This window comes from Sorex fumeus, unplaced genomic scaffold (genome assembly GCF_029834395.1).
Source record: "Sorex fumeus unplaced genomic scaffold, SorFum_2.1 ptg000018l, whole genome shotgun sequence".
In the NCBI taxonomy this organism is placed as follows: Eukaryota; Metazoa; Chordata; class Mammalia; order Eulipotyphla; family Soricidae; genus Sorex; species Sorex fumeus.
Window position 1 is genome coordinate 1,593,596 of NW_026606075.1, and position 26,213 is coordinate 1,619,808.

Consider the following 26,213-nt stretch of genomic DNA (forward strand, 5'->3'; position numbering starts at 1 on the left):
AGGCAGCTAAAACACTTCATCACCACTAAACAAACCAGTGGGGAGGGAAGGAGGGAGGGAGGGAGGGAGGGAGGGAAGGAGGGAAGGAGGGAAGGAAGGGGAGGGAGGGAGGGAAATAGTGAAGAAAGGGGCTGAAGTAATAGCACAGCGGGTAGGGCATTTTCCTTGCATGCAGCCAACCCGGGTTTGATTCCCAGCATTCTATATGGTGGCCTGAGCACTGCCAGGAGTAATTCCTGAGTGCAGAGCCAGGAGTAACCCCTGAGCATTGCCGGGTGTGATCCAAAAAGCAAAAATAAATAAATAAATAAATAAAATAAAAAAGGGGAGGAAGGAAGGAAGGAAGGAAGGAAGGAAGGAAGGAAGGAAGGAAGGGAGGGAGAGAAGGAGGGAGGGAGGAGGAAGGGGAGGGAGAAGATGGATGGACAACCAGACAGGCAAGCAGGCAGGCAGGCAGAGGATACAGAGAAAAACGAAGTGTGAGGGCAAGAGAAATAGCTCCAAGGGGTGAGGTGTAGGCTTTGCATAAGGAGCCCTGTGTTTGATTCCCATTATGTTCCCTCAAGCACAGCCAAGAGTGGCCCCTGAGATTGGTCAATTGTGCCTCATGGACACGGGAAGACACGGAGACACACACACGGAGACACACACACACACACACACACACACTCACTCACTCACTCACTCACTCACTCACACACACGAAATATGGGAGAGAAGAGTAATAATGGGGTCAATTTAGGCAGAAATCATGGTTTACTTGATTTTAGTTTTAAAGCATAGGAAATTAGAGATAAACCTCATGGTAACTTCAAAACAGACATTCTAAAGCCAGCAAGAAACAAGAAATGAAACTACGTAAAATTTATATCAGGTTATATATGTGCAAAAAGCACCACAGACAAACTAGAATATGACCAGATGCCATGGAGATAAGCGGCCAACAAACATATTTGTATCAATTTCACTACATAGCAATGGCCTCGAGTCAGCAATCAGAAGACACATAATGACAGAGGGATCAGGAAATAAACGCAACCCTTCTGCTTTATATAAATGACCTTTTACAGATGCAAAGATAGAGACTCACAGTAAAAGGCTGGGTAACAATCACACAGGCAAGTGATAGCCTGAAAAAGGCAGGGGCAGTCACACATAAATAAGGCAAAAGAGACTTCCAGCTGAAAAAAGTAAAAATAGACAAAGACAGTATACCAACAATACACAATATAATATAATACACAAAGGATCAGACCACGAAAAGTAGCATGGAACTTGAAAACCCCACCCTCACCAGTGGTCAGATTAATCATGCTGAAAATGAAATGTCAAACAGCTTCCTAAGAGGAATCGGACAGAATGGCCTTCGGAGACATTTCTGGGGGTTCTCCACCCCCAGAAGTTCTTTATTTGTTCTTCTCATACTCTTCTGTAGCATACATGAAACATTTAAATGACAAGACCTCATATACTGGGATACAAACTGTGTATAAATGAATTCATAAAGAGTGAATCATATCCAGTATTACTATGAATTCTAATAAAATAAAATATCAACCACATAAAGAAAGCTGGAAATGGGGCTGTAGAGATGGTATAGCACAGTTGGTAAGGCATTTGTCTTGCACGCGACTAACTCAGGTTTGATTCCAGCACCCCGTGTGTTCCCCTGAGCCCCATCAAGAGTGGTTCCCAAGGAACCCCTAAGCATTGTCAGATGTGGTCCCCAAACAAAAGAACCTAAAGTATAAAAAATATATGGAGAATAAGCCACAGGATACTGGATAATTATTGGGTCAGTGAGATAATCAAAAGAATGTAAAAAAAATGATTCCGGAAACAAGTAAAACAGAAGATAAACCTCTAAGAATATATGTGACATAGAAAGAGTATCGATAGGGGAAGATTCATACAATCTAAAAATTCTTTGGGAAATAAGTGTACTATAAATAAGTAATTTAACTTCATACCTCAAGGAAAAGGAAAAGGCCAAGTAAAACCATAGGTCAGTTGAGGAGGGCAAATTAAAGGATAAATATAAATTTATACATTTGAAAATACGTAATAGTATATATTATATTATCACTTAAGCAACTGGAGCTCTAGTACAAGGGCCAGGCACTTGCTTTGCATGCAGGTGACCTGGCTTCATTCTGGAACACTAGATATATAGTCGCCTGAGCAACCCCTATAAATCCTGACCACAGTGGGGCAGGAGAGCTAGTACGTTGAGGAGAGGCTTGCCTTGCCTAAGGCTGACCCTGGTTCAATCCCTGGTTTCCCCTATTGTTCCCCAAATACCTCCAGGAGTGATTACTGAGTGAATAGTCGGGAGTAACCCCAGAGTACCATCAGGTGTGACCCTGAAGCCCCAAATACATAAAACTCAAAGGAATGCTACAAAACATTATCAAAAGAAAAGAAGACAATGATCGAAAAATTCTTAACTCAATTCATTAAAGGAGAAAAAGTCCCAAAGATATCAAAAATGGGAAAAGAAAGTTCCAAGAGATACCACAGAAACATAGATTATTACACACACTTTCATACCACAATAAGTTGAAGAATCTAAAAGAAACAGACACATTCTTAAAATCTCACAATTTCCCAGGAATGAATCATGAAGGAACAGAAAACAGACCACTTATGAGCAAGGAGACTGAAACCCTAATCTTAGCAGCTTCCCCCAAACAAAAGCCCAGTGTAAGATGACACTGGTTTGTCCGTTCTGCCTTGCCAAAGGGAGCTTAGGTTTACTGGGTTACTCCACCACAGTGCTCCTAATCCTCTGTTCTCTTGACCTAAGCCTCAGTTGCCGTTACTTCCTAGCACCCCCGAAGCAGGGTCCCAACGAGGGACTGGATGGATGCAGGCAAGCTGTGAGCTACCTTGGCATCAGACTGGGCCAGGTGAAAGCGCCGTAATACTTAACTGTAAGTTAAGAAAGAGCATGGTCATGGACAAAATCTGTCATGTTCAAAAAGGAACAACTAGATTAGGACGCTGCTAGGTTAGGAAAGATTAATCTGGCCTGAGCACTATAGTCTGAGATCTATAGCAAGATGCCCCCAAGACAGCCATACTACAAGTTTAATGCGTCTCTTACTGTGTCCATATAGGGTAAAATTCCAAATAACAATGGTGGGTCTGGTGTCAAAATATTGAATGTGATCAAAGTATAGAGAGAGTGATTTGGAAATCATCTGCCTCACAAGTAGGGGGAGGGTGTGGGATGGGGGTATACTGGGGTTTTTGGTGGTTGAGAATGGGCACTGGTGAAGGTACGGGTGTTTCATTGTAGGACCGAGACTTAAACCCAAAAGCTTTGTAACTGCTCTCATGGTGATTCAATTAATAACATCATAAAAAAAAAGTAAGGTGGAGTTCATGCCCAATTCAATCAGCTAATCAGTGGCTGAATAAACAGCAGTGTTCCTACATTAAAAAAAAAAAAACTGTGTTCATATAAAATAACTAATATTAAGAAGTAGAATTAAGATGTTAATTAAGAAGTGAAGTTTTATCGGACAAAGGAAAGGAGAAAATCCCCTAGGTGGTATTTTGCCCTTGAGTCTGAGTGGTGACCAGGAAGGGCTTTGAAATGTTCATTGTGCTACCTGAGCTGGAGTATGTGGTTACTGCCCCCGATGCTGGGGAGTTGGCGAGAGACTAGAGAGAGACCAAGGCAGGAGGCGAGTGAGAGACGAGGGAGGGGGACAGGAGGAGATGGGAACAAGGGGCTTAGTGAGAATGGAACAGGCTCATGGGGAGAACGAAATAAAGGGCAACTGATTACCAACCAGCCTGGCCTTCATTTCCTCCTTTGTCCGCCCCTGGCATTAGCCATCCCTGGAGGGGAAGTGGCCCGAGACCACCACACACAGGCTATGAGAGAGAGCTGCGGGACTTCCTAATTCCATGGTGATTACACAGCCCAGGACCAGATTTTACTGGTGAGTTTTCTCAGACTTTCACAGATGCCCTATTACCTGTGCCCTCAAGCTCTTCTAAACAACTGAACAGAAATGCTACCAAACATATTTTATGAGACCAGCATTACCCTGATACCAAAGGCAGACAAGGACATCACAAAAAGACAACTATAAAGCAATATCCCTGGTAAATGAACATAGATGCAGACATCCTCAAAACAAAATCTTAGTGCTAACAATATATTCAAAGGCTCATAAATCACGACCAAGTGGGATTTATTCCAGGGATACAAACATGTAAACCAATTATTGTAATTAACCACATTAACAAAGTAAAGATAAAATCATAGGTCATTAAATAGAGAAAGACTGACAAGATTAAACATCTGTTTATGATTAAAATAGCCAGCAAAATAGAAACAGAAGGAATATATCTCAACGTAGAAAAACTTACCACTGATATTAGAGTGAAAGTGAAACATAAAACCCTTACCTCTAATATCAAGTATATGACAAAGATTTCTACGTTCACCACTATCATTCAATAGGGAAGTAGATATTCTAGCTCCAAAGAAATAAGAAAAAAAAAAAGAAAGAAAGGAATTCAAATTGGAAGAGAAGTACAATTATAACCATCTGAAGATGACAGTTTAATATTAAGGCAAAAAACCCTAAATATTTCACAAAAAAACTTTTCGAAGGTTAAAAAGAATCAATAAAGCATTAGACTACAAAAATCAATATGCAAATATGACGCACTTATATGTTAAATGCAAGTAAAAGTAGAAGCAACATGGAAGCTAAGGTGATTCAGAAACATTTCCATTTACTTCAAAATGAAGTAAATACATAGGAAGAAACCTAATAAAGGATGTTAACTTTTATCTTAAAAACAATGTCACTATTCAAAGAAATATAAAGATGAACCAGAGGAATATTGTTAACATAATTGTCAGACCCAAAGCATTATACAGATTCAACGTTATTTCTAAGATTTACAACATCACTCTTCAATTACCAGAATGTGACTGAAATACATATGAAGTCATAAAATATCCCCAATAACCAAAGGAATCCTGAGAACAAGCAAACAAACAAAAGGGGAGATCAAATTCTCCAACTTTAAACTGAAAACAAAGAGATAGTCATGAGACCTGTGTTAAGTACATATAAATATTCCTGATTTCTTAGTTTTTTTCCATTGTATGTAATACAAATTCCATTATACATATTTTAGCCATTATATTCTATCTATTCTATTTACAATGAAGGGAAACTAAGAGTTCAAGAATGAATGTTCGTAAATGTGGTCTCTTTATAATAAAGGAATAAAATGTGTGAAATAAATTCAGAGGAAGTTTCCCCTAAGTGGTGCTGGAAAACCTGGATATCCACATACAAAATAATGGAAACGGAACTACTATTCCATACTACATTCAACAGTAAACTCCTATTAGGGCTGGAAAGGTGAAACACACTGAAAAACTTAGGCAAAATTTTCCATGACGCCTATTTCTGCAATGCCTTTAGGGATCTGACTTAAGGGCAAAAAAAGAGAAACAAATAGATCAAACTTTAAAGTTACTTCAGAGCCAGCGTGCACTGCAGCGAAAGGAGTGCAAAACCCGGCAAGCCTTGGATCTGGGGGGTGGGGGGGGGGGAGGCACTGCTGCCTGATGTGCAAGCCCACAGAGCACCAACACTGAAGCGAAAAATGAAGGGCAGGAGCCACAGCCAGGTGTATGGAATGGCTTGGTCATCAGAAAAATTGGGGGGTGGGGGGGAAGGGGGGAAGGCTAGCAAGAACGAAAAAGAACACCAGGGACAGATGAATTGCCAGCAACTAAGGTCTCACATATATTCATTTGCTGTGTTCTTGCATTTGTACCTGAGTCTGGACTCGTTCTGTTCTTCCATCTAAGTAACTTGCCTTCTATTCCATAACGTCTGTTCTATGGAGTGTAATCTTTTATTGCCTCCTTTCCTCATCTAATTGGCATTGAAAACAAGTCTTTATCTGCGTAATTTCCCTTATCCAAATCTCCTGGGAAAGTCTGAACACTCATGAGAAAGATCTGTGAATAGACATTATGACACCATCAGACCACAGACCATTAGTCCAACTATAGTTCAACAATTTCTGCAAGGAAGCATTTCAGATTGCATAAGCCAAACTAAAATGAAAATATACTCAGAATGCAAAAGAGAAAATCAAGTTTGTTATTCTTTTATACACATGCTACAGCACGAGAGCACTGCCCTCCCGTTGTTCACTGATTTCCTCGAGCAGGCACCAGTAATGTCTCCATTGTGAGACTTGTTGTTACTATTTTTGGCATACTGAATACGCCAGAGGGAGCTTGCCAAGGGCAGGATACACCTTGGATTAATACATATCACCAGTAACTGGCAGTTCCAACAACAGACCTTGCGATAAGCTATACAGTAAAGACTCCCTCCTGGGAAAAAAGTTGCTTTTGCTATACTGATAAAGCAAAAGGAATGAGCCCATTTTGGGGGAAGGCACCAAACACGGCCTTAAACAGAACTGAAGCAAGTCTAGAGGACAGAAACACCATCTTTTTGAGGATTACACTTAATTTTAACTTTTCAATTTACTTGCCAGGCACCTGCCTCCTGATTCACGCAGCTCAACCTTCAACACTTACCTTCGAGGATGATTGGCATCAAACAGAGTGTTATCTTCCTCCTCATCATCTTGTTCTAAAGGCGTCAGTTCCATGTTTTCTATGTTAGTATCCAAAACTCCGTATCTCCTAGTCTTCCGGTTTCTTCTCCTCATCCTGTCAAAAATAACATTAATAAGATTTTAATAAAAATTATCTACTTTGTCATGTCATGTACATTATATATGCATATTATATATACAGATATAGAATTATATATACACATATAACATGTATGTGTATATATACACACATATAATACATATGCATGATATATACATATATATTTGTGTGTGTATATATATGAAGAGAGAGAAAATTAAAAGCCATCCCTGTTTCTGAATTCTGAATCAGGATACTGAGAATGGGTGCATTACAGAAAGAAGCCACCTAGACTGTTGGTGAGCTAAAACTATTCCTGCATATTTGTATGCTATTACCATTTCTTCGGGACTGGAGCGACAGCACAGTGGGTAGGGCGTTTGCCTTGCAAACGGCCAACATGGCTGATACGAGTTTGATTCCTTTGCCCCTCTTGGAGAGCCCGGCAAGCTACCGAGAGTATCTCGCCCGCATGGCAAAGCCTCGCAAGCTACCCGTGGAGTATTCAATATGCCAGACACAGTAACAAGTCTCACAATGGAGACATTACTGGGCCCACTCGAGCAAACTGATTAACAACGGGAGGACTATGACCGTGACCGTGACCATTTCTTCTGTCTGAGATTCTCTTCTGAAAACTTAGAGTGGTGACAGGTACTCCTTTAAGCCACATCTCCAATATCACACATTGATCAGCCCCTTCTGTTCCAGCCCTTGTTCACCTTCTCAGACCTTCCTATCACCATGCAAGGATGCTTAGGAACTCTCCTCCAGTCAGCAGCTGTGTATCACATTCCCAAATTCTATACATGGCAAAGCATCTCAGGGCATTTCCAAAGTTCCACACCCAAAGCACAAATCCACACAATTAAACTGAAACCTCCAAAGAAAGCACCAGTGCTTTGTCAAGATTCTCTAGGAGACTCCAGTATAATATGCCCTGGTCCTAAATCACGGATTCCTAAGTGATTCTCTCTTCATCTGCAGACTCACACCCATCCCCAAATTTGTTTGCAATCCAAATCTCCATGAACATTCACCCCTTGTCAATGAGAACAGTTGAGGTTACAGCCCAGAAACCCAAGTCCTTGAGTTTATACAATCTAAATCTTTTAACTATGGTCTTCGAGGAATCAAAATGTTTGTGTGCTGATTATTCATTATATACATGCAAGAGTTTCATGACTTGGAATCCTATTTAAAAAAATATTGTCATTTAAAAATTTTAAAGAACCACGATTTAAACTATTGTTTCAATACCAATCCCATCATCAGTGTCAACTTCCCTCCATCAGTATTCCTATACCCCACACCCATCCTTTTCAGCTTCGGTGGTTACAGCTTAGACACTGTTTTCAACGTTGCTGGATCTGTGGTTTGACTATGTAACTCCCCCACTCCCCCATATCCTCAGGATAACCAAAGCCCCAACCCTGCTCTCCAGTACTTCCCTTTCTCATCTTCCTTATCACCTTGATTCCCTTCCTTCTCTGTCTTCCTGCTTCCTAAACTCTAAGGCCAAGGGAGATCTATGTATCCTGTCTACTACATTATATTTCTTCATCCAGTTATTCTATATACCACAGAGAAGTGAGATTATCCCATGTATGGCTTTCTTCCTCTAGCTTACTTCCCTCATCTTCCAATTCTATCCCAGCTGGAGCAAATTGCAGGACTTCACCATTCCCTGCAGTTGCATACTATTTCATTGTGTATGTCTTCATAATCCATTCCTCTGTAGTCAGGCACCTAGGCTGGTTCCATATCATAGCTACTGTACGAAGTGCAGCAGTGAATAATGGTGTGCTTACATCCTTTTAAGAGAATGTTTTCAAGTTCTGGGGGTAGATGCCCAAAAGTGGAATTGCTGCATCATATGGCAGCTCAATACTAGGTTTATTAAGGACTCTCTACACTGTTTTCATAGGTAACCCTACTGTTCTACACCTTTTCCTCCAAATTGTTTATCTCAGTTTTCACTTCTATGTGCTCATGTCAACACGAGCTCTTATTTTCCTAACTTATTCAGTATTGTATTAATACAGTATATATTATACAGTGTATACTATAATCTCTATTTCTCAAAATGTGAAGCTCAGTCACCTGGACTGAAATCACACTAGGGTTTTCTTAAAAATGAAAGTATTCCCCATCTCCCTTTACTTCTGGAAGTCACAGTAGCCAACCCACATCCCACTTCTGCCACCATGTAGCTCATCTACGGGCCCTGCTCCGGAGACTCATAAATAAATCGTGATAGCGATCTACTTGCCACAAAAGTCTATCAGATACCTGCTCCCGGCTGAGACCTGCAGGTGATCTTGGAACAGGGACAGGCCAGCCCCCACCTGACCAAAGCCCCAGCAGCTGCTCACACAGCCCAAAGCTACCACCATGCTTCCAGCTCTCCAACCCCTCAGGACTGATTTCCAGAGAACCAAATCTGCTGAAAAATCAGGTACATTGGAGGGGGGGTGGGGACCCCAAAACGTCAGACCTTCTCCGAGTCGAGACCTACTCCCACATCCCTGTACTTCCAGAGGACCCAGCAGCCATGCCCACGTTCCATTGCTGCCTCCTGGTCAGACTGCCCAGTTAAATATTTTTAATTTTCTGAAGTGCACGATGCTTTTGCGGCCTTGCCATATCTCCAAACTACTGACATCCCAGCACACCATAACTGGATGGAACACAGAAGTCAACCAATCTAGATTCACAAAAAGATGAACACAGAAGGCTTAATTTCCAACAAGAGCCCAGTAAACATTAGACAAGGACGTAATGTCCACATGGTGAGATACAACAATATGCACAAGTTTTCTTCTATAGAGATATTTCTTAATCATTCTGTTAGCCATTTAGTGGCAACAATGTAAAATAAAGAGTCAGGCTTGAAGGATGTTTGGGAAAATGGAGAGGATGATGGAGGGAAGTTAACAGTGGCGGTGGAATTGGAGTCGGAATATTGAGTGTCTGTAACAAATCATCATGGACAGCTTTGCAAACCATGGAGTTTATATAAAGTCTGTGTGTGGAGAGGGGAGGAAATCAAAGTACTACATTACTATTGCAAAATTTCTGACTCAAGTTATTTGGTGGTTGATCATAGAGGATACTGTACACTGTAAAATACTTAATCTGGGATAAAATCAAAGATAATTTCCATTAAATACTACCTGCTGATCTATTCATATGCTCACCCAAAAGAGCAATAGAAAAAAAATTTAACTGTACTATTTAAAAAGCTAAAGTAGAATGAAGGAATCAAAAACTAAGAGTAGAGTCAAAAGTATCATTAGAATCTTGAAACTGCGGTTACCGTGCCAGTGTAAATTAGTTCTTGCTTCTACATACAGCATAAAGACCACAGATCTAATATTTTTCTGTAAAGTTCAGATGCCAAATATTTATACACCATAAATATTTGATCTGTTTAACATATTCAACTTGTTTTATTTTCATTTTCAACAACTATAGGATAACATTGGTTTGTCCTTTATGCCTTGTCACAGGGAGGTTAGGTTTACTCGACTGCGCCCATTCCTCCGTATTTCTCTTTCCTTGTGCTCTGCTTCCCCAACCAGTCAATCACCTGTATCTCCTAATCAGATTCTGTTAACTTGTGAATATTACTTTTCCCTTCTCCTTATGTCCTTTGCATAGTCAATTCAGAACAATGTCCTTTTTCTATAGATACAGGAAGACAGTTAACACGATGCTTTTGTAACTTGGGAGTTAATTGACTCAGAATAATATTCACTCCTAGGCATCTATTTTCTCAACGTAAGCCTCAGTTGCCCTTACTTCCTAGCACCCCAAAAGGAGGGTCCCGAGGAGGAACTAGGTGGGCAAGCTGTGAGCTACCCTGGCAATGAAATGGGCAAGGCCACGCGCCATAATACTTAACTACAAGAGCACAGTCATGGACAAATTCTGTCATGATCCAAAAAGTAACAACTAGCTTAGGACCCTGCTAGGGTTCGGAAAGATTAATCTGGCCCAAGCACTGTAGTCTGGGATCTACAGTGAGATGTTCCCAGAAGAGCCACCCTACAAGCTTCATATCTCTCTTACTGTTTCCATACAAAATAACTAATATAAAGAAGTAGAATTAAGATGAATGTTTAAATGGTTACTGGCCTAGGGAAAGGAGAAAACCCCCTGGGTGGTATTTCACCCTGTTTCCTGGCTGCAGGTGATCAGAAAGGGCTTTGGTATGATTATGCTACCTGACTTACGTATGGTTGCTACCCCCAATGCTGGGAGGTTGGAAGAGACTAGAGACCAAAGTGGTAAGTCAGAGTGAGGGAGACAGGAGGAGAGGGGGGTGAGGGGCTTAATGAGATTGGAACAGGCCCGTGGAGAGAATGGAATAAACAGCCACTGATCACCAATCAGCCTGGCCCTCGTTTCCTCCTTTGTCTCCCATGGTATTGGCAGGTGGCAAGAGAGAGCTGAGGGATTCCTAGTCATTTGGTGATTACACAAACAACCGCTTAAAATGTAAAAATAAATTACATGCTCACTGGCCTCGAAGAACAGGTAGGTTTTCCGAACGTTGTATGACTGAAACCCAATCATGAACAACTAAATAAATTAATAAAAAAAATCTGCTGATCTCTGCCATAAATCTATGGAATACAAAGAAAAGAGTAACTTTACACATCAATACCATAAGCAATAACACTTTCATAATTACGTTAAACCAAAAATTACATATATATAAATAAAACAGATGCTGTATGTATTTGAAGAAATGGTGATAGTATTAATTTTGGTAAAAGGACAAATACTTCCTTGATGGTCCTTATGAATTATATGATTTCTAAACAGTAAACACAAGAGCCAGAGCAATGGACCAGCAGGCCGGGCACTTGACTTGCAAGCAGCCAAACCAGCTTCAATCCCCAGCAGCCTATACGGTCCCATGATCTGCCAGGAGTGATCCTTGAGCATTGAGCCAGGAGTAACCTGAGCACAGCTGAGTCTGGGCCCAAAACAAAAATATAAAAGTGAAAACATTGTGGCTTGTGATGACACTCTGGTATCTTAAGAATATTCAGTTGAGTTTTTCTACTTCTTTTTTAGTCTGTTGCTCCTTTAAAAAAAAAAAAACAAGTTTTCTAAACATTTTGGCATTTTCAGTTAAGAAAAGATTAACGGCATGTCAAATTAGTTTTAGAAATAAACTAGACTCTTCTAGGCTATATTTTATCAAAGAAACAACAATAACTGGCAATAACCTGGTCATTGCCAGTAACGGATTTTCTTGCCAAGTCTGTAAAAATGGAAAATATGGATGTGGAGTCTAAGGGCTTATGAAATTAATGTCAGCTGACACTTCTCACTCCCAAGGCATTCACCATATATATATTTTTTATTTTACCAAGTAAAAATAAACGCTGCATTATTTACTCTAGACTGCATAGCCCTTTACTGCATATGTAAGTTCTCTCTTCCAGGCAGGGCTGGAGACAGTACAGACCTGGCACAAACGCAGCCCTAAACACCTTCAGGGGTCACGCCTGAGCACAGAGCTAAGAAGAGACACTAAGCTCCACCTGGTGTGACCACAAAACAAAGGCCACACAAACAGCAAATATGATAAATAACAAATAAATTAAAATGTAGTTATAAAGAAATAACAGACAATTGCCAGGATTTAAAATTACTGGACTGAAGGGCCAGATAGTGTCCGGGGCAGGATGCTTCCCTTGCATGTCATAGCCCCGGGCTTGGTCCCTGGCATCCAAGATGGTCCTGAGCACTGCTAGAAACAATCCAGGAGTGCGGAGCCAGGTGTGATCCCTAAGCACTGCCAGATGTGGCACCCCGGAATTACTGGATTGATAAAATGAGTCTCTCATTTAAAACAGTAACAGACATCAGGTATAAAATACACAATCACGGTCACGATCACCCTGTTGTTCGTAGATTGTCTCGAGCAGGCACCAGTAATGTCTCCTTCTACCTAACCCTGAGATTTTAAAAGAGTCATTTCAATGCTCTTTCAGTATTAGGAGGATGAGACCCATCGTTGTTAATGGGATTTGGCATATTGAGTACGCCACGGGATGTTTGCCAGACTCTGCCGTGCAGGCAGGATACTTTTTGTAGCCTGCCAGGTTCTCCAAAGGAAAGATAATAAGAAGTTGCGTGGCCACGAATGCGGCCACACGCTTCCGGGAGCTGGGTTTTATAGTCGCTGCATCTTGGCCGTTGATGGGACCAACCTGGCGCTGGCGGAAGCTGGTGGGTGTGATGCCTACCTACTGGAAGATGGGGGGTCTGGGTGAAGAAGGCCCAGTCCCAATCTGAGTAGGCTTGGAGACCTCAGCCAGCCCCGGGACCCGCATGCCTGGGTTCCTCTGCCAGTTCTTTCATGCATGAGGTCCATCCGGACGTGTGGAGAGTGGTCCCGGCATAGCTGTGGCTGGCTCCAGAGGTCCTCAGGGAGAGAAACTCAACCCTCCCCCTTCCAAGGGGCCCCGGTGAGGACAGCCAGGCGTGAGGATAGGAGACTGCATACACAATGCATACTAAAATTCTAGTAAAAAGGGGTTTTACCTTTTAATGCGTGTTATACTTTATAATGTGAGCTTAAAAATTCATCCAACAGTTACTGTTCTTTTCCTACAAATGTTTGCATTCAGCTCATCACACTCAAATTTGTCTGTGTGTTGAGAATTACATGCGTGAAATTAGTATTTTATAATAATGCAAATTGCAATATAAATTCAAGTTTTGAACCGAAGAGATAGTACAGTGGGCAGAGTGCTTGCCTTGCATGCAGCAGACCTGGGTTCTATCCTTGGAACCCGAAATGGTGCCCTGAGCCACACCAGAAGTGATCCAGAGTCCAGAGCCACTAGTAAATCCTGAGCACCTCTGGCTGTGGCCTAGAAACAAAATAAATAATTAAAAAATACATAAACCCAATAACTTTCGCTCGTTGTATTTAACCAAAAAAATAAGGGAATATGGAGGCCCAAGAGCTTTAAAGAAAATAGCTATATTTTATATATAGAATTAATCATATTCATTCATCACACATGAATGGTAAATGCCCTCTAGGTATTCAATTTATTATTCAAATAGCTATCTAAAGTAGAGGTCTATTCCTCAGTGTTCCATGACATGCAGCTTGGTAAGATTTCTATTTAAATAACATGTAAAAGTTACAAGAGAAAAATAAAACTAAACCATCAAAGTAAGCTTTATAAAATTTTATGTGGAAGTGTATTATGCCACATAAAATAAACACAACAGAGTAAAATTCCATTTCGTTTTACTACCCTTTGAAAGGATGAAAAAAAGATCAATGTAGTGTGCCATATGTGTCTGTTTTATTACCTTTGTTTTCTTTGAACTGAGTATCAATAAGGTATTATCAAGTATGGACTAATAAAATATTATTGCTTGATTTCTCCTACATCAAACTCAAAATATGATGAGATTAATATTACCTACAGAGTATTATATTGGTCACTGTCCTCCCGTTGTTCATCGATTTGCTCGAGCAGGCCCAGTAACGTCTCCATTGGAGACTTCGTTGTTACTGTGTTTGGCATATTGAATACGTCATGGGTAGCTTGCCAGGCTTTGCCGGGCGGGCGAGATACTCTTGGTAGCTTGCTGGGCTCTCCGAGAGGGATTATATTGGTATGTCCTTATATTAGCTACCATGATACAGAAAAATAAATATTAATTAGCAAATGTGCAAAAAAATACTAAATTTTTGTTGACTATTTTGACCCCTAAAACAGTGAATTGTACTAAAAATATTTACTATATTATTTTATGCCATTAAAACAAAAATCCTTTTGAACCACAGTTTTATTTGCTTGGACGTTACTAATACTGTAACTATAGAACTGCCAGGAATAATTCCTGAATACAGGATCAGGAGTCACTCCTGAGCATTGCTGGGCGTGGTACCAAAAGCCAAAAATAAAGTACTACAACCCAACTCTTTATGTATAAAACGGTAGCACTGTAGCACTGTGCTCCCGTTGTTCACTGACTTGCTCAAGTGGGCCCAGTAACATCTCCATTGTGAGACTTGTCGTTACTGTTTCTGGCATATCGAATATGTCATGGGTAGCTTGCCAGGCTTTGCTGTGCATCAAGTAAAAATCATTTTATCTAACCACTGATCCTAAATCAGCCATTGCTAAAACCCAAACAACTCATCAAGTACCAAAAAAAAAAAAGGAGAGATGCAATCAGAGATGATCCATTATGGGCTGTATGGCTGTATTCTGTCCCTAACCAATATTATTTGTTGAAGTTCTGAGACTGAGTTTTTCAGAACGTGATCTGACTAGAATATAAAGGCTTCAAATAACAAATAAGAGCTAAAACCACCACAACGGACCTTAATACCAAGTAACCAGTGTCTTGCAGACAGACTGAACAGTGAGTAAAGGTGAAGACCACTGAGGCCAAAGAGACCTGCAACAGGACCTTCCCACCACAAGTCCGCACAGGCCAGCCACCACAGGAAAACGCCAGCAGTGCCAGGGCTAAAGAGGCCATGCTGGAGTTTAGGGGCTGGCTTTGCACACAGCATAACTGCTTTAGTTCCTGGCACTGCATATGGTCCCTGGGCTCCACCAGAAGCAAGCCCTGAGCACAGAACCAGGAGTATACCCTGAGCACTGTTGGGTGTGGCCCACTGCATAACCCCCACGAAAACCAATTATGCAAAACAAAAGTCCTCAGAGTGATAACAAGACAAACCAAGTATTCCGTATTCTCAGACTGAGAGCCCAAGAAAAAAGTTGCAGAAGCTAGGATTCATTCAGGCATTCTTTGGGAATGCAGATGGCTTTCCTTTCTGTGTTCTCTCTGGGACTCTGAGGCGTGCCCAAGAAGGGGAGCGGAGTCTCTTCTCTTCCAAGGCACCTCTAAGAAAGGGCAGCTCATCCTGTGCTCTTCATTATAGCCTCGGATCCTGTATTCAGAGTCACCGGCGCATTGTGGAGGGGCACACTTGGTCCCAGGCATCCCGCACGGCTTCTACAAGAAAGCAACGGACTACTGATGTCTCTTTGGATGCCTAGCATGCAAAGTTGTGCAATGATAATGCTTTGTCTTATCTTTCAAAGTCACTCAGTTTGTGTGATTTCTCTATAGCAGCCCTGGCAAAGGAATACCAGGAGATTTATCATGGGGAAAGGTCTCTGAAGCACGAAGGCGGGGGTGTGGGGGAGGAGACAGGAGACCCTACAACGGGATGGAGTTCTGACAACTAGAAGTCAGTAGAGAACGAAGGGACAATTGTGCAGGAAGCACGGCAGCTTCTCAAAGTCCTACATGATGCCACTGGCGAGGGTGCTCCACAAAAGGTGCCCCGTTTGAGGGGAGGTCATTACTCAGCAGGTCCCGGGTGGGTTCAGCTGGGAACAGCTCTAGAACACAGGCGGAGAAGCACTGCAGCAGGAGGCCAGGCCCCATGCCGACGGATGTCCTTGTAGACCCTCCCCGAAGCTCATGACAGTGCTCACTGTGGGTGAACAGTGCTCTCACCAACCGACTCTGAAAGAACTTTAGAATTTCTACTCCTCTCTACTGCGATCACCCCTAACCTCCCTCAGTGCCCACAGGCATATCCTTTGAAAACAGCAACGGTTTTCTACTGTGCGGTCTGAATCCATGACAGTAATAAGGCCCACACCCTTCAACTCTGGCTAGGTGGGACTCATCTCCCTGGCCTGGCTTCAACTCTTCACCAGACTTTTGATTTACACAATCTTCATCCCAGCCATGAAGACTTCTCTCATTTAACTCTAAGGGTCATGCCATCTTTCTGCCATTCATTCCCCATCACTACGACACTGCTGTGTTAAGACCCACACCTTTATCTGTTCAGTTCCAGCAGCAAGATCACAGGGAGGCACTCCTGATGAACAAAGCTACCTCACAGAGCACTAAGTGCTACTGCCTTTCACAGTGCCCGTGGACATCTATTCCAAAGATGTTCCTTAAAATACACTTGGAGGGCTGGAGCGATAGCACAGGGGGTAGGGCATTTGCCTTGCACGCGGTTGATCCAGGTTCGATTCCCAGCATCCCATAACGGTCCTCTGAGCACCACCAGGAGTAATTCCTGAGTGCAGAGCCAGGAGTAACAAACCCCTGTGCATCGCCAGGTGTGACCCAAAAAAAAAAAACAAAAATAAAACCAAAAACCATAAAATGCACTTGCACACTTACTTATCCAACCACGAATTTCCCCTACGATACTATTCATTTCAAGGGAGCAGGAAACAGACATATTCTGGCTTACCACTCTACTCACAATACGCAGGCACATGCATAAAGCAGAAATCTAATAAATCTCTATTAAACAGTAACTTGACTAAAATGTATATACCCACGATGTATTTTTGCATTTTCTGTGCATAACACAGACACCAACAACTTCATATGCGGATAATCACCTCTGAGATATAAGTAGCCCAAAGGAACATCAGCTCCAGAAACATACCACAGCAAAATCTAGGTGAGCTAACAAATTTTTTAAATCATAATATGTAAAAAATAGTCTTTTGTTCAAGGCTAATTGAGAACAAGAATAATTAAGCCTATTTAGCATGCATCCACTCTAAGGTACACACATTTAGAAGGCTTTATGCAGAATACAGGCAATTCTCCTCTGCTACCCAAATTAAGACCATCTAAATTAAGCTCACAAATATGTAACTTATATTCCATACTCTGAAGTTTTATTTTCATCTTTGGTGTGGTAAATGTTACCCTTCATTAACACAGGGAATAACTGAAAACCATCCTGCAAAAGGCAAGGTTCATGACCCATCCTTTCAATTTTCAGCATTCAACATGGAAATATCATTTGATAGAGAGATCTCTGTCCGAGCATGCACACAGGAAAGAGTGAGCGGTTTCTCCCTCTCACCACCTCTCGGTCAGGACCAGCACGGCTACTCCATTCAGAGGCAGAGGGACAGTGCTTTCAGCAAGGGTTGATCACAAGTCAAAGCCTTCAGATTACTGTGCTTTGGAAAATTTCTTGGGCTTCTTTTCCTATTATTCATTATTCTGTCGGTCAGCTACCACAATCATGGCCAAGTGCAGCATTAAATAAAAGATTGTCACACCAAAGCCTCCTACCACTGTAATCCCCAGCAAAGTAATTCATGCTAATACCCAAATTGAAAAAGGAGAAGATCAAGAATGCTGATGAAATCAACATCATGTTTGGAATACTACAATTTTATTTCTCAAGATCCTTTTCTCCCAGCACCTTTTAACTGGACATAAACAGTCAGTTCCCGTGCTGAGTTTAGTCTCCCGTTTGATGGTATTGTAGTGGATACCTCAGTGGAAGGAAAGCCCAGGGAAATGACAAGAGTTTAACTGTGGGGAAACTGCACAGCACACAGTTACAGGGTCACCTCCCCTTTGTCTTCACATGGATTCCCTGGTATTTTCTTAGGCTGTCAAGCTCAGGATGTGAGAGTGGATTAACCATATAGCATGGCTTTATTTCATTACCAACTGTAAAGTCCTATTTAATATCTAGCAAAGGGCCAGAAAGATAGCATAGGGTTGAAGGCACAACCCTAAATGTGGCTGATCTAGGATCTTGGCAGTGCATAAGGTACCCGGAGCAGGAATCAAGGTGTGGTCTCTGAGGAAAGGAAAAGGGGTAAGCCTGGAGCACTGCCCTGTGTGGACTAAAACACAAAATCCGAAAATAAAATAAAGTCCAGGAGGACCCCAATCAAACCTTACCCTGCAACTGTGGAAGGACTAATCCTGCTGACAACCTGCCTTTCCACTCTAGCTTCCAGCTCCAAACCTGGTCCATTTAGGTCTTTCCAGGTGATTAGAATTTTAGAATACTCATGACATTTTCACAAAGAAGTGGATCAAATACTTCTGAAATTCATATGGAACAATAAACCCTCATGAATAGCTAAAGCAATCTGGGGGAAAAAGAAGATGGGAGGCATCATTTTCCCCAACTTAAAAGCGTACTACAAAGCAGCAGAACTTAAAACAGCACAGCATTAGAACAAAGACAGACCCTCAGCTCAAGAACCAAAGCTGGATATCTTAACAAAGACCCTCAAATATATAGTAATTTAATCTTTGATACAGGATTATCAAATATGAAAAAATATGAAGTGGAGAAAGAAAAGCCTCTTCAACAGTGGTACTAGGAAAACTCAGCAGCTGCATTAAAAACGAAACAAAACAAAACTCAGATATCTCAAATCAAAATGAATTAAAGACCTCAAATCAGATGGAAATCCATAAGGCACATAGAACTTACAGAACTCTTCATGATCTTGAAGCTATAAGCATCTTCAAGGATGAAGCACCACTGAACAAACTAGTGGAAGCGAAGATAAACAAGTAGGCCCATATAAAATCAAGAAGCTTCTGCACCTCATGGAATGAGAAAAATTAATTATCTGACACCCATCTGATAGTCTTAATATCAAAGATACATAAGGCACTGACAGAACTTTACAAGAAAAGAATACAAAAACCCATAAAAAAAAATGGGAAGAAGAAATGAACTAAAACTTCCTCAAAGAAGAAATACAAATAGCCAAAAGGCAGAGGCTATAAATGCTCTATCAGGGCTGGAGCCATCGCACTGCGGGTAGGGCATCTGCCTTGCACACGGACGACCCAGGTTTGATTCCCAGCATCCCATAGGGTTCCCCGAGCACTGCCAGGAGTAATTCCTGAGTGCATGAACCAGGAGTAACTCCTGTGCATTGCTGGGTATGACCCAAAAAAGCAAAAAAAAAAAGCTCTATATCACTAATCATGAGGGAGACATAATCAGAACAATGAGATAACATCTCACACAACAAAGAATAAGAACAACCAGTGCCGGTGCGGGTCCAGGTAGAAAGGAACTACCATTTATTGCTGTGGGAAAGCAGATTTGGTCCAAACAAACCAAACCAAACAAAAGAAAAACAGGAACTGAGCTTCTATAGACCCAGCAACATTGCTCCTGGAAATAAATCCTTAGGCAACCAAAAACAAAATGCAGACAAGGCATCTGTTGAATAACATCCGGTTGTCCTTGGTTTATTGAGTTACTCCCACAAGAGTGCCTCTGAGGAACACCCAATTCCATCAAGCACTAATAACCCAATATTGACTTCCTCTTTCCTTTATGTCACTTGCATGGTTTAGCAACGTCCTTTTTGTATAGACAGAAGGAAGACAGTTGATGCTATGCTTTTGTAACATGGGAGTTAATTGATTCTAAACAATATTCACTTCTGGGCACCCATCTATATTTATCTGACTAAAACCTCAGTTGCCTTTACTTCCTAACACCCCCAAAAGAAGGGCCCCAACGAAGAGACTGGATGGACCCAGGGAAAGCTGCAATCCACCCTGGCATCGAAAGGGGACAAGCTAAGCACTATAAGTATAGTAAGTTAAAAGCATGGTCATGGAACACACTCTGTCATGATCCAAAAAAGAAGTAACTGAACAAGAACTCTGCTGGGATCAGGAAAGACTAACCTGGCCTGAGGACTGTGGTCTGAGATATATAGTGAGATGTCGCCAGGAAGAGCCAACCTTTAAGCTCAATCTATCTCTTATGGTGGTTTATACAAAATGACTAGGAATATTAGTAAGAAGTAAATTTACTGACTGTTTAAATGGATTACTAGCTGAGGAAAGGATCAAGCAATACACCCTGGGTGGAATCCTGCCCTTGAGCCGATCTCCTAGTAATCTGGAGTGCTGAACCCTCAGATGAGATTTTGTCCTTGAGTTAATTTCCTAGAACATCCCCCGAAGGAGTGTCTTCACCTGTTTGTTGTTATGACAAAGTTCACCCCCACCTTGCCACTGTTCGTAATTCCTATGCAACTATGCTGTAAGGGGGTAAGAGGGGACGGAAAGTCAAGGACTATGAGGACAAGGATGATGGAACTATGATGACTGAGACTATGACCGAAACTACAACTATGGTTGTGCTGTAAGGGAGAGATCGAACGACGCCGAGGAGAGAGAAATAAACTACCGACAAGTCCACGTCCTGTTTCTCTGTTCCCCCGGTCCTTAATCCATCCATCACCATGGGCTGGCCTGGGGAGGCAGTGCCCGGCCATCGAACACCTGTGTCCTGCCTGCACTGCCACACTTTTCTTTTGAAACTTAGAGTCATCTGCACTCCTCTGTTCATTACAGCACTATTCACAACAGCAATAAGCTCGGAAAAAAAAAAAAAACCCAAAACCTAAACCCCAAGAACTAATGAATGGATAAAGGAACTGTGGTATACCTACACAACTGAATACTAAGCAACCACTAGGAAAAGATGAAGTGATGAAATTTACTAATATGTAGATGAATATGGAGAGTATCATGTTAGGTGAAATGAGTCGGGGGAGAGGGACGGACAGAGATGATCGCGTTCATATGTTGGATTAAAAAAAGAAAACATAGTATGAGACTAATACCCAAAGAAAGCAGACACAAGGGCCACATGGACTGGTCCACGGTAGGAACCTTGCCACAAATGAGGGTGGGGATTGCAGTTAGGACAAAGGGACAACTATGACAATCATGGAAAGGATTGCTCTGGACAAGAACTGAGTGCTGAAAGGAAGTATACAGATAACATTGCTGAAAGTGATACACAGATAATATTTCAGTAACTGTGTTATAAACCACAGGGTGGGGGGGGGGGGAGAGAGAGAGAGAGAGAGAGCCTGCCATTGTCATAGAGGCAGGCTAGGGGGAGGCTGTAGGAGAAAATGGGGACATTGGTGGTGGGAAATGTACGGGGTGAAAGGACAGGTGTTGGGACATTATCTAACTGAAACCCAATCATGCAGAACTTCGTTACTCTGTATCTCATGGTGATTCTGTAAAATCTCAACACACCGAAGGCTGTGTATTCATGGGCTCACTGGACGGCTCTTTCTCACCGCCTGCATTCGGTGCTCTTGAGTCCTGTGTGTGGCCTGCATCAGGATGGCTGTTCTTTCTCTCAAGCTTGAGTTCCTCTCGTTCTGACTCTCCTCCTCCAAACTTACCGTCTTAGTTTATATAGCAGTCACATAAGGCAGTGACATAAAGGTGGGTTGAATACTGACGAATCAACAAAGAGAGGTAAGACCACTCCTCCAGGAGATTAACTCAAGGATAAAATCTCATCTACAGAGATTACTCCAGATTACTAGGAGATCTGCTCAAGGGTGGGATCCCAACAAGGGTGTGTTCTTCCCTCAGTAATCTACTTAAATAGTTGTAATAAATGTACTTTTAATATTTCTAGCAATGTCATTCTGTATGAGCACAGTAAGAGATATAAATTTAGTTTGGTTCTTCCTGAGAACATCTCACTATACATTCCGCAGTCCTCAGGCCAGGTTAATCTTCCTAGTTCCACTCTTTACAATAGCCAGAAACTGGAAGAAACCTGAATGCCCAAGAACAGATGACTGGTTAAAGAAACTTTGGTACATCTACACAATGGAGTACTATGTAGCTCTTAGAAAAGATGAAGTCATGAAATTTACATACAAGTGGTACAATATGGAAAGTATCATGCTAAGCGAAATGAGTCAGAAAGAGAGGGATAGACATAGAAAGATTGCATTCATCTGGGGGATATAAAGTAACAAAGTATGAGATTAATACCCAAGAATAGCTGATATCAGCACCAGGAGGATTATTCCATAACTTAGAGGCCAGCCGGGTATCCTAGAGGAAAGGGCTGTTCAGATAGAGAAGGGAGCACCAAATAAAGGATGTTTGGAGGATCCTCCCAGGAGGGGAGATGCATGTCGAAAGTAGACTATGGACTGAACATGTTTGCCACTCAATGCCTCTTTTGCAGACCACAACACCCAAAAGGAGAGAGAGAACACAGGGGATTGCCCTGCCACAGAGACAGGGGGGATAGGGGGATGGGGGTGGGAGGGATATTATCCATGGTGGTGGAAAATGGGCACTGGCGGAGGGATGGGTATCTGATCATTGTATAATTGAAACCAAAGCACAAAAAATTGTAAATCTACAACTTTAAAAAAAATAAAATAAAATAAAGGGAAAAAAAAAAAAAGAATGTAACCCATGAAAAAAAAAAAATCTTCCTAGCTCCAGCAGGGTCCTAGTCTCGTCGTTACTTACTTTTGGATCATGACAGCATTTGTCCATGGTCATGTCCTCAACTTATAGTTGAGTATCGTGGCTCTTTGGCCTGGCCCATTTCGATGCCAGGGTAGCTCACTGCTTGCCCTGGGTCCATTCAGTCCCTCGTCAGGACCCTGCTTTTGGGGTGCTAGGAACTAAGGGCAACTGAGTCAAGAAATCAGATGCCCAGGAGTAAATATTATTCAGAGTCAATCAACTCCCAAGTTACAAAGCATAATATTAACTGTCTTCCTGTGTCCACACAGAAAGGACATTGCTTACAATACAAGTTCAGTGTTCTTAGATGGGTGTGACCTGACAAACCTAAGCTACCTGAGGAAGGACAAAAGAGTGTTATCCTACAGATTCAATAACAAAAAGGAAGGGAGAGAAGGAGAAACTATAGAGAGAATTCATTCATTCATTCATTCATTCATCATCCTGTTATTCATCGATTGCCTCAAGCAGGCCCCAGTAACGTCTCTTTCATCCTAGCCCTGAGATTATATTCAAGGCTCTTTAGGAGAATGAGACCATCATCCGGCAGCAGAAGACAGCCAGGACCAGCCACCACCATGCCGAGACCACTCTCCGCACACATGAAGGTGCTGGCAGAGGGACAAAGCCACGCGGGTTCCGGGGCCGAGATCTCCAAGCCTACTCGGATTGGAGTCGAGCATCCTCCACCCAGATCCTCCAAATTCCAGTAGGCGGGGGTCACACCCTCCACCTGGCCCCCTGGCGACGTGTAATCCCATCAAAGGCCAAGACTCAGAGACTATAAAATCCAGCTCCTGGAACCGCCCGGCCACGACGACATGTTATCAGGACATCTTTTTATGACATCTTATTATCTCATTCCTACTTTGGACAAACTTGCGGGCTATCGAATGTAGCCTGCCCACAGGGCAGAGTCTGGCAAACTCCCCGTGGCGTACCAAATATGCCAAATACCAGTAACAATGATGGGTCTCATAGAGAGAATAACCCAGAAGTAATAAGGTATGAAAATCTACAAAATCTGCATGACAGTTAAAAAAAAAAAAAGACAGGCAGTTAAGAGAAATATGTAAATTCTGCTGTCACTGTCACTGTCTTCCACTGTTCATTAATTTGCTCGAGCGGGTACCACTAAGGTCTCACAACAAGTTGTGAGACTTTTTGTTACTGTTTTTGGCATATTGAATACTTCACAGGGAGCTTGCCAGGCTTTGCCAAGTGGGCGAGATACTCTCAGTAGCTTGCTGGACTCTGCAAGAGGGGCGGAAGAATCGAACCCTGGTCGGCTGCGTGCAAGGCAGACGCCCTACTCACTGTGCTATCTCTCCAGCCCACAAATTCTGCTAATTTTATATATTGGCACTCCTTTTATGAAGTGTTTAAGTATTTTTGCAATGGGTACTGATGTGCATTATTGTCAAGTGATGTTAAAAGGAAGCACTGGAAAACTGTGCTGATCAAGTTAACTGCAAAAACATTTAATTGCTCATTATTTTGAGTATATTATATAATGCAAATTCACACCAATTAAAGAGGAAGCATTTCAGTATTAATCCCTTCAAGGACTGAGCAATACAGCTGCAATGCCAAAGCCAGACCTCAAACTGCATTCTGCAGAAACTTGTACACTTTTCCAGTTAAAGCACTTATAAACTTTGGTGCATGGCAGATACGACCAAAGCCACAAAGCAAAAACACACATACACATGCACAGTCTTTTCCCAGTCCTTCCTACTTTAAGCCCTTTTCTAGCACAGGCAAAAGTCCCTATGCATTCTTTACTCTCTCTTATGTAGCTCTGATAACCTCTGAAGGGATGGTAAAACACTAAGATTGCAGTCAGCAAGCTTCAGTTACCACACAGATAACAACTGTCTTAGAGAACAGTCCAAGTCTACAGTTGAAATTTCATAGTCAGTTTGAATAAACCACTGAGATTAAGATTTTGTGTTACCTCAACACAACATACATTGCATTACCTTTTTAACTAAGTTCCAGTATCTTATGAGAGCCTATTTTAACCAGGTGAGGAAAATGATCACATTGATACAACACTCTACCAAAGTCTAGAAAAATCCAAGATGTGTCTAGTATACCAAACAAAGAAGCCATGTATAAATGACCATACAAGTTTTTCAACTATTCGAAATATACAATTAATGCAAATCAATTTCTAAACTCGAGTAAAACTAGAAAGCAAAACTACCATAATAACAGAGTATGACTTATCTAGAACATTACATACGTACATAAATGAATAAATAAAATTGTTACACTAATATTTAAAGTAAAATCATAGAAAGCCTTACAAGAGTTTGACTATCTAGAAAGACCACCATGTAACAATAACCCAAATCGAATAGAAACTTCAGTATTTTCATGTTAAGTCTAAAAATCGCCAAGTTTATACCTAGTGTGACCATGTCTGGCAATATTTTGGGCTTAAATTCTGGTTCTGCACTTGAAGATCACTTTTGTGGGTGACCAGACCTGTCACAGCTGCATGCAAGATAAGTGCCCTGCCCAGTAAACTATTGCTCTAGCACCTGTACCTACTTATTTTTATGTGAGAAGAGTATTCAAGAGACAGCAATAAATATCACTCAAAAAGAACTGAGGAAACACAAGTGATTCACAAAAAAGAACTATTACATGATCATATCACATGATTTTAATTATCAAATGATTTATACTTTATAATTTAAATATTTTCATGCTGTTTTTTCATCCTGAAAAATTCAACAAACATTCCAAAACAATTTTCATCTCTTATATGTTTCTGTAGTTGAGGAGATGGAAAAGTAGGGTAATCACTTGCGTGGCATGTGGTAAACCTGGGTTCAATCCCAGCACTAAATATAGTCCCAAGTGTCCCTCACCAGGAGTGGCCCCTGAGCATAGAGCCAGGAGTATACCCTGAGCAAGCAGAGTGTGACCCCCACACCAAATCCAGTTGAGACCTGGAGATCACATAAGACAATTTTTTTTTAATGAAGAATCGGATAAATAAAGGTTAGATTCAGGCTATTCCAGTTATTTATCAACTGTAAGACCTAATCCGCCACTAGCAGCAAGACATCCAGGTGAGCTGTTGGTGGTGTGCAGGTGAATACCAACTGCAGGATAACTTTGGTTTGTCCTTTCTGCTCCAGGGCAAGGCTCTTAGGTTTACTGAGTAACACCCATTATAAACTCCCAAAGCACTCTCACTTCCTCAGTATTCATCTTTAACTTCTCCTTTGTGCTCTGCTTCCTCTATCTATTAATCATTCATCTTCCCTAATCAGAACCTATGACTTTAAAGTTAGATTTATCAGAGATCTCTGAATTTTGTATT

At 41.6% G+C, this 26,213-nt stretch overlaps 1 protein-coding gene across 1 annotated transcript in view; it reads right to left on the reverse strand.

The window, feature by feature from the left end:
* FAM174A (family with sequence similarity 174 member A) overlaps positions 1–26,213 on the reverse strand; it is a 42,037-nt gene that overhangs the window by 9,065 nt on the left and 6,759 nt on the right. The window contains exon 2 of the mRNA XM_056112582.1: positions 6,602–6,736. Coding sequence (XP_055968557.1) covers positions 6,602–6,736 — 135 coding nt within the window. The remainder of the gene's footprint in view (positions 1–6,601; positions 6,737–26,213) is intronic.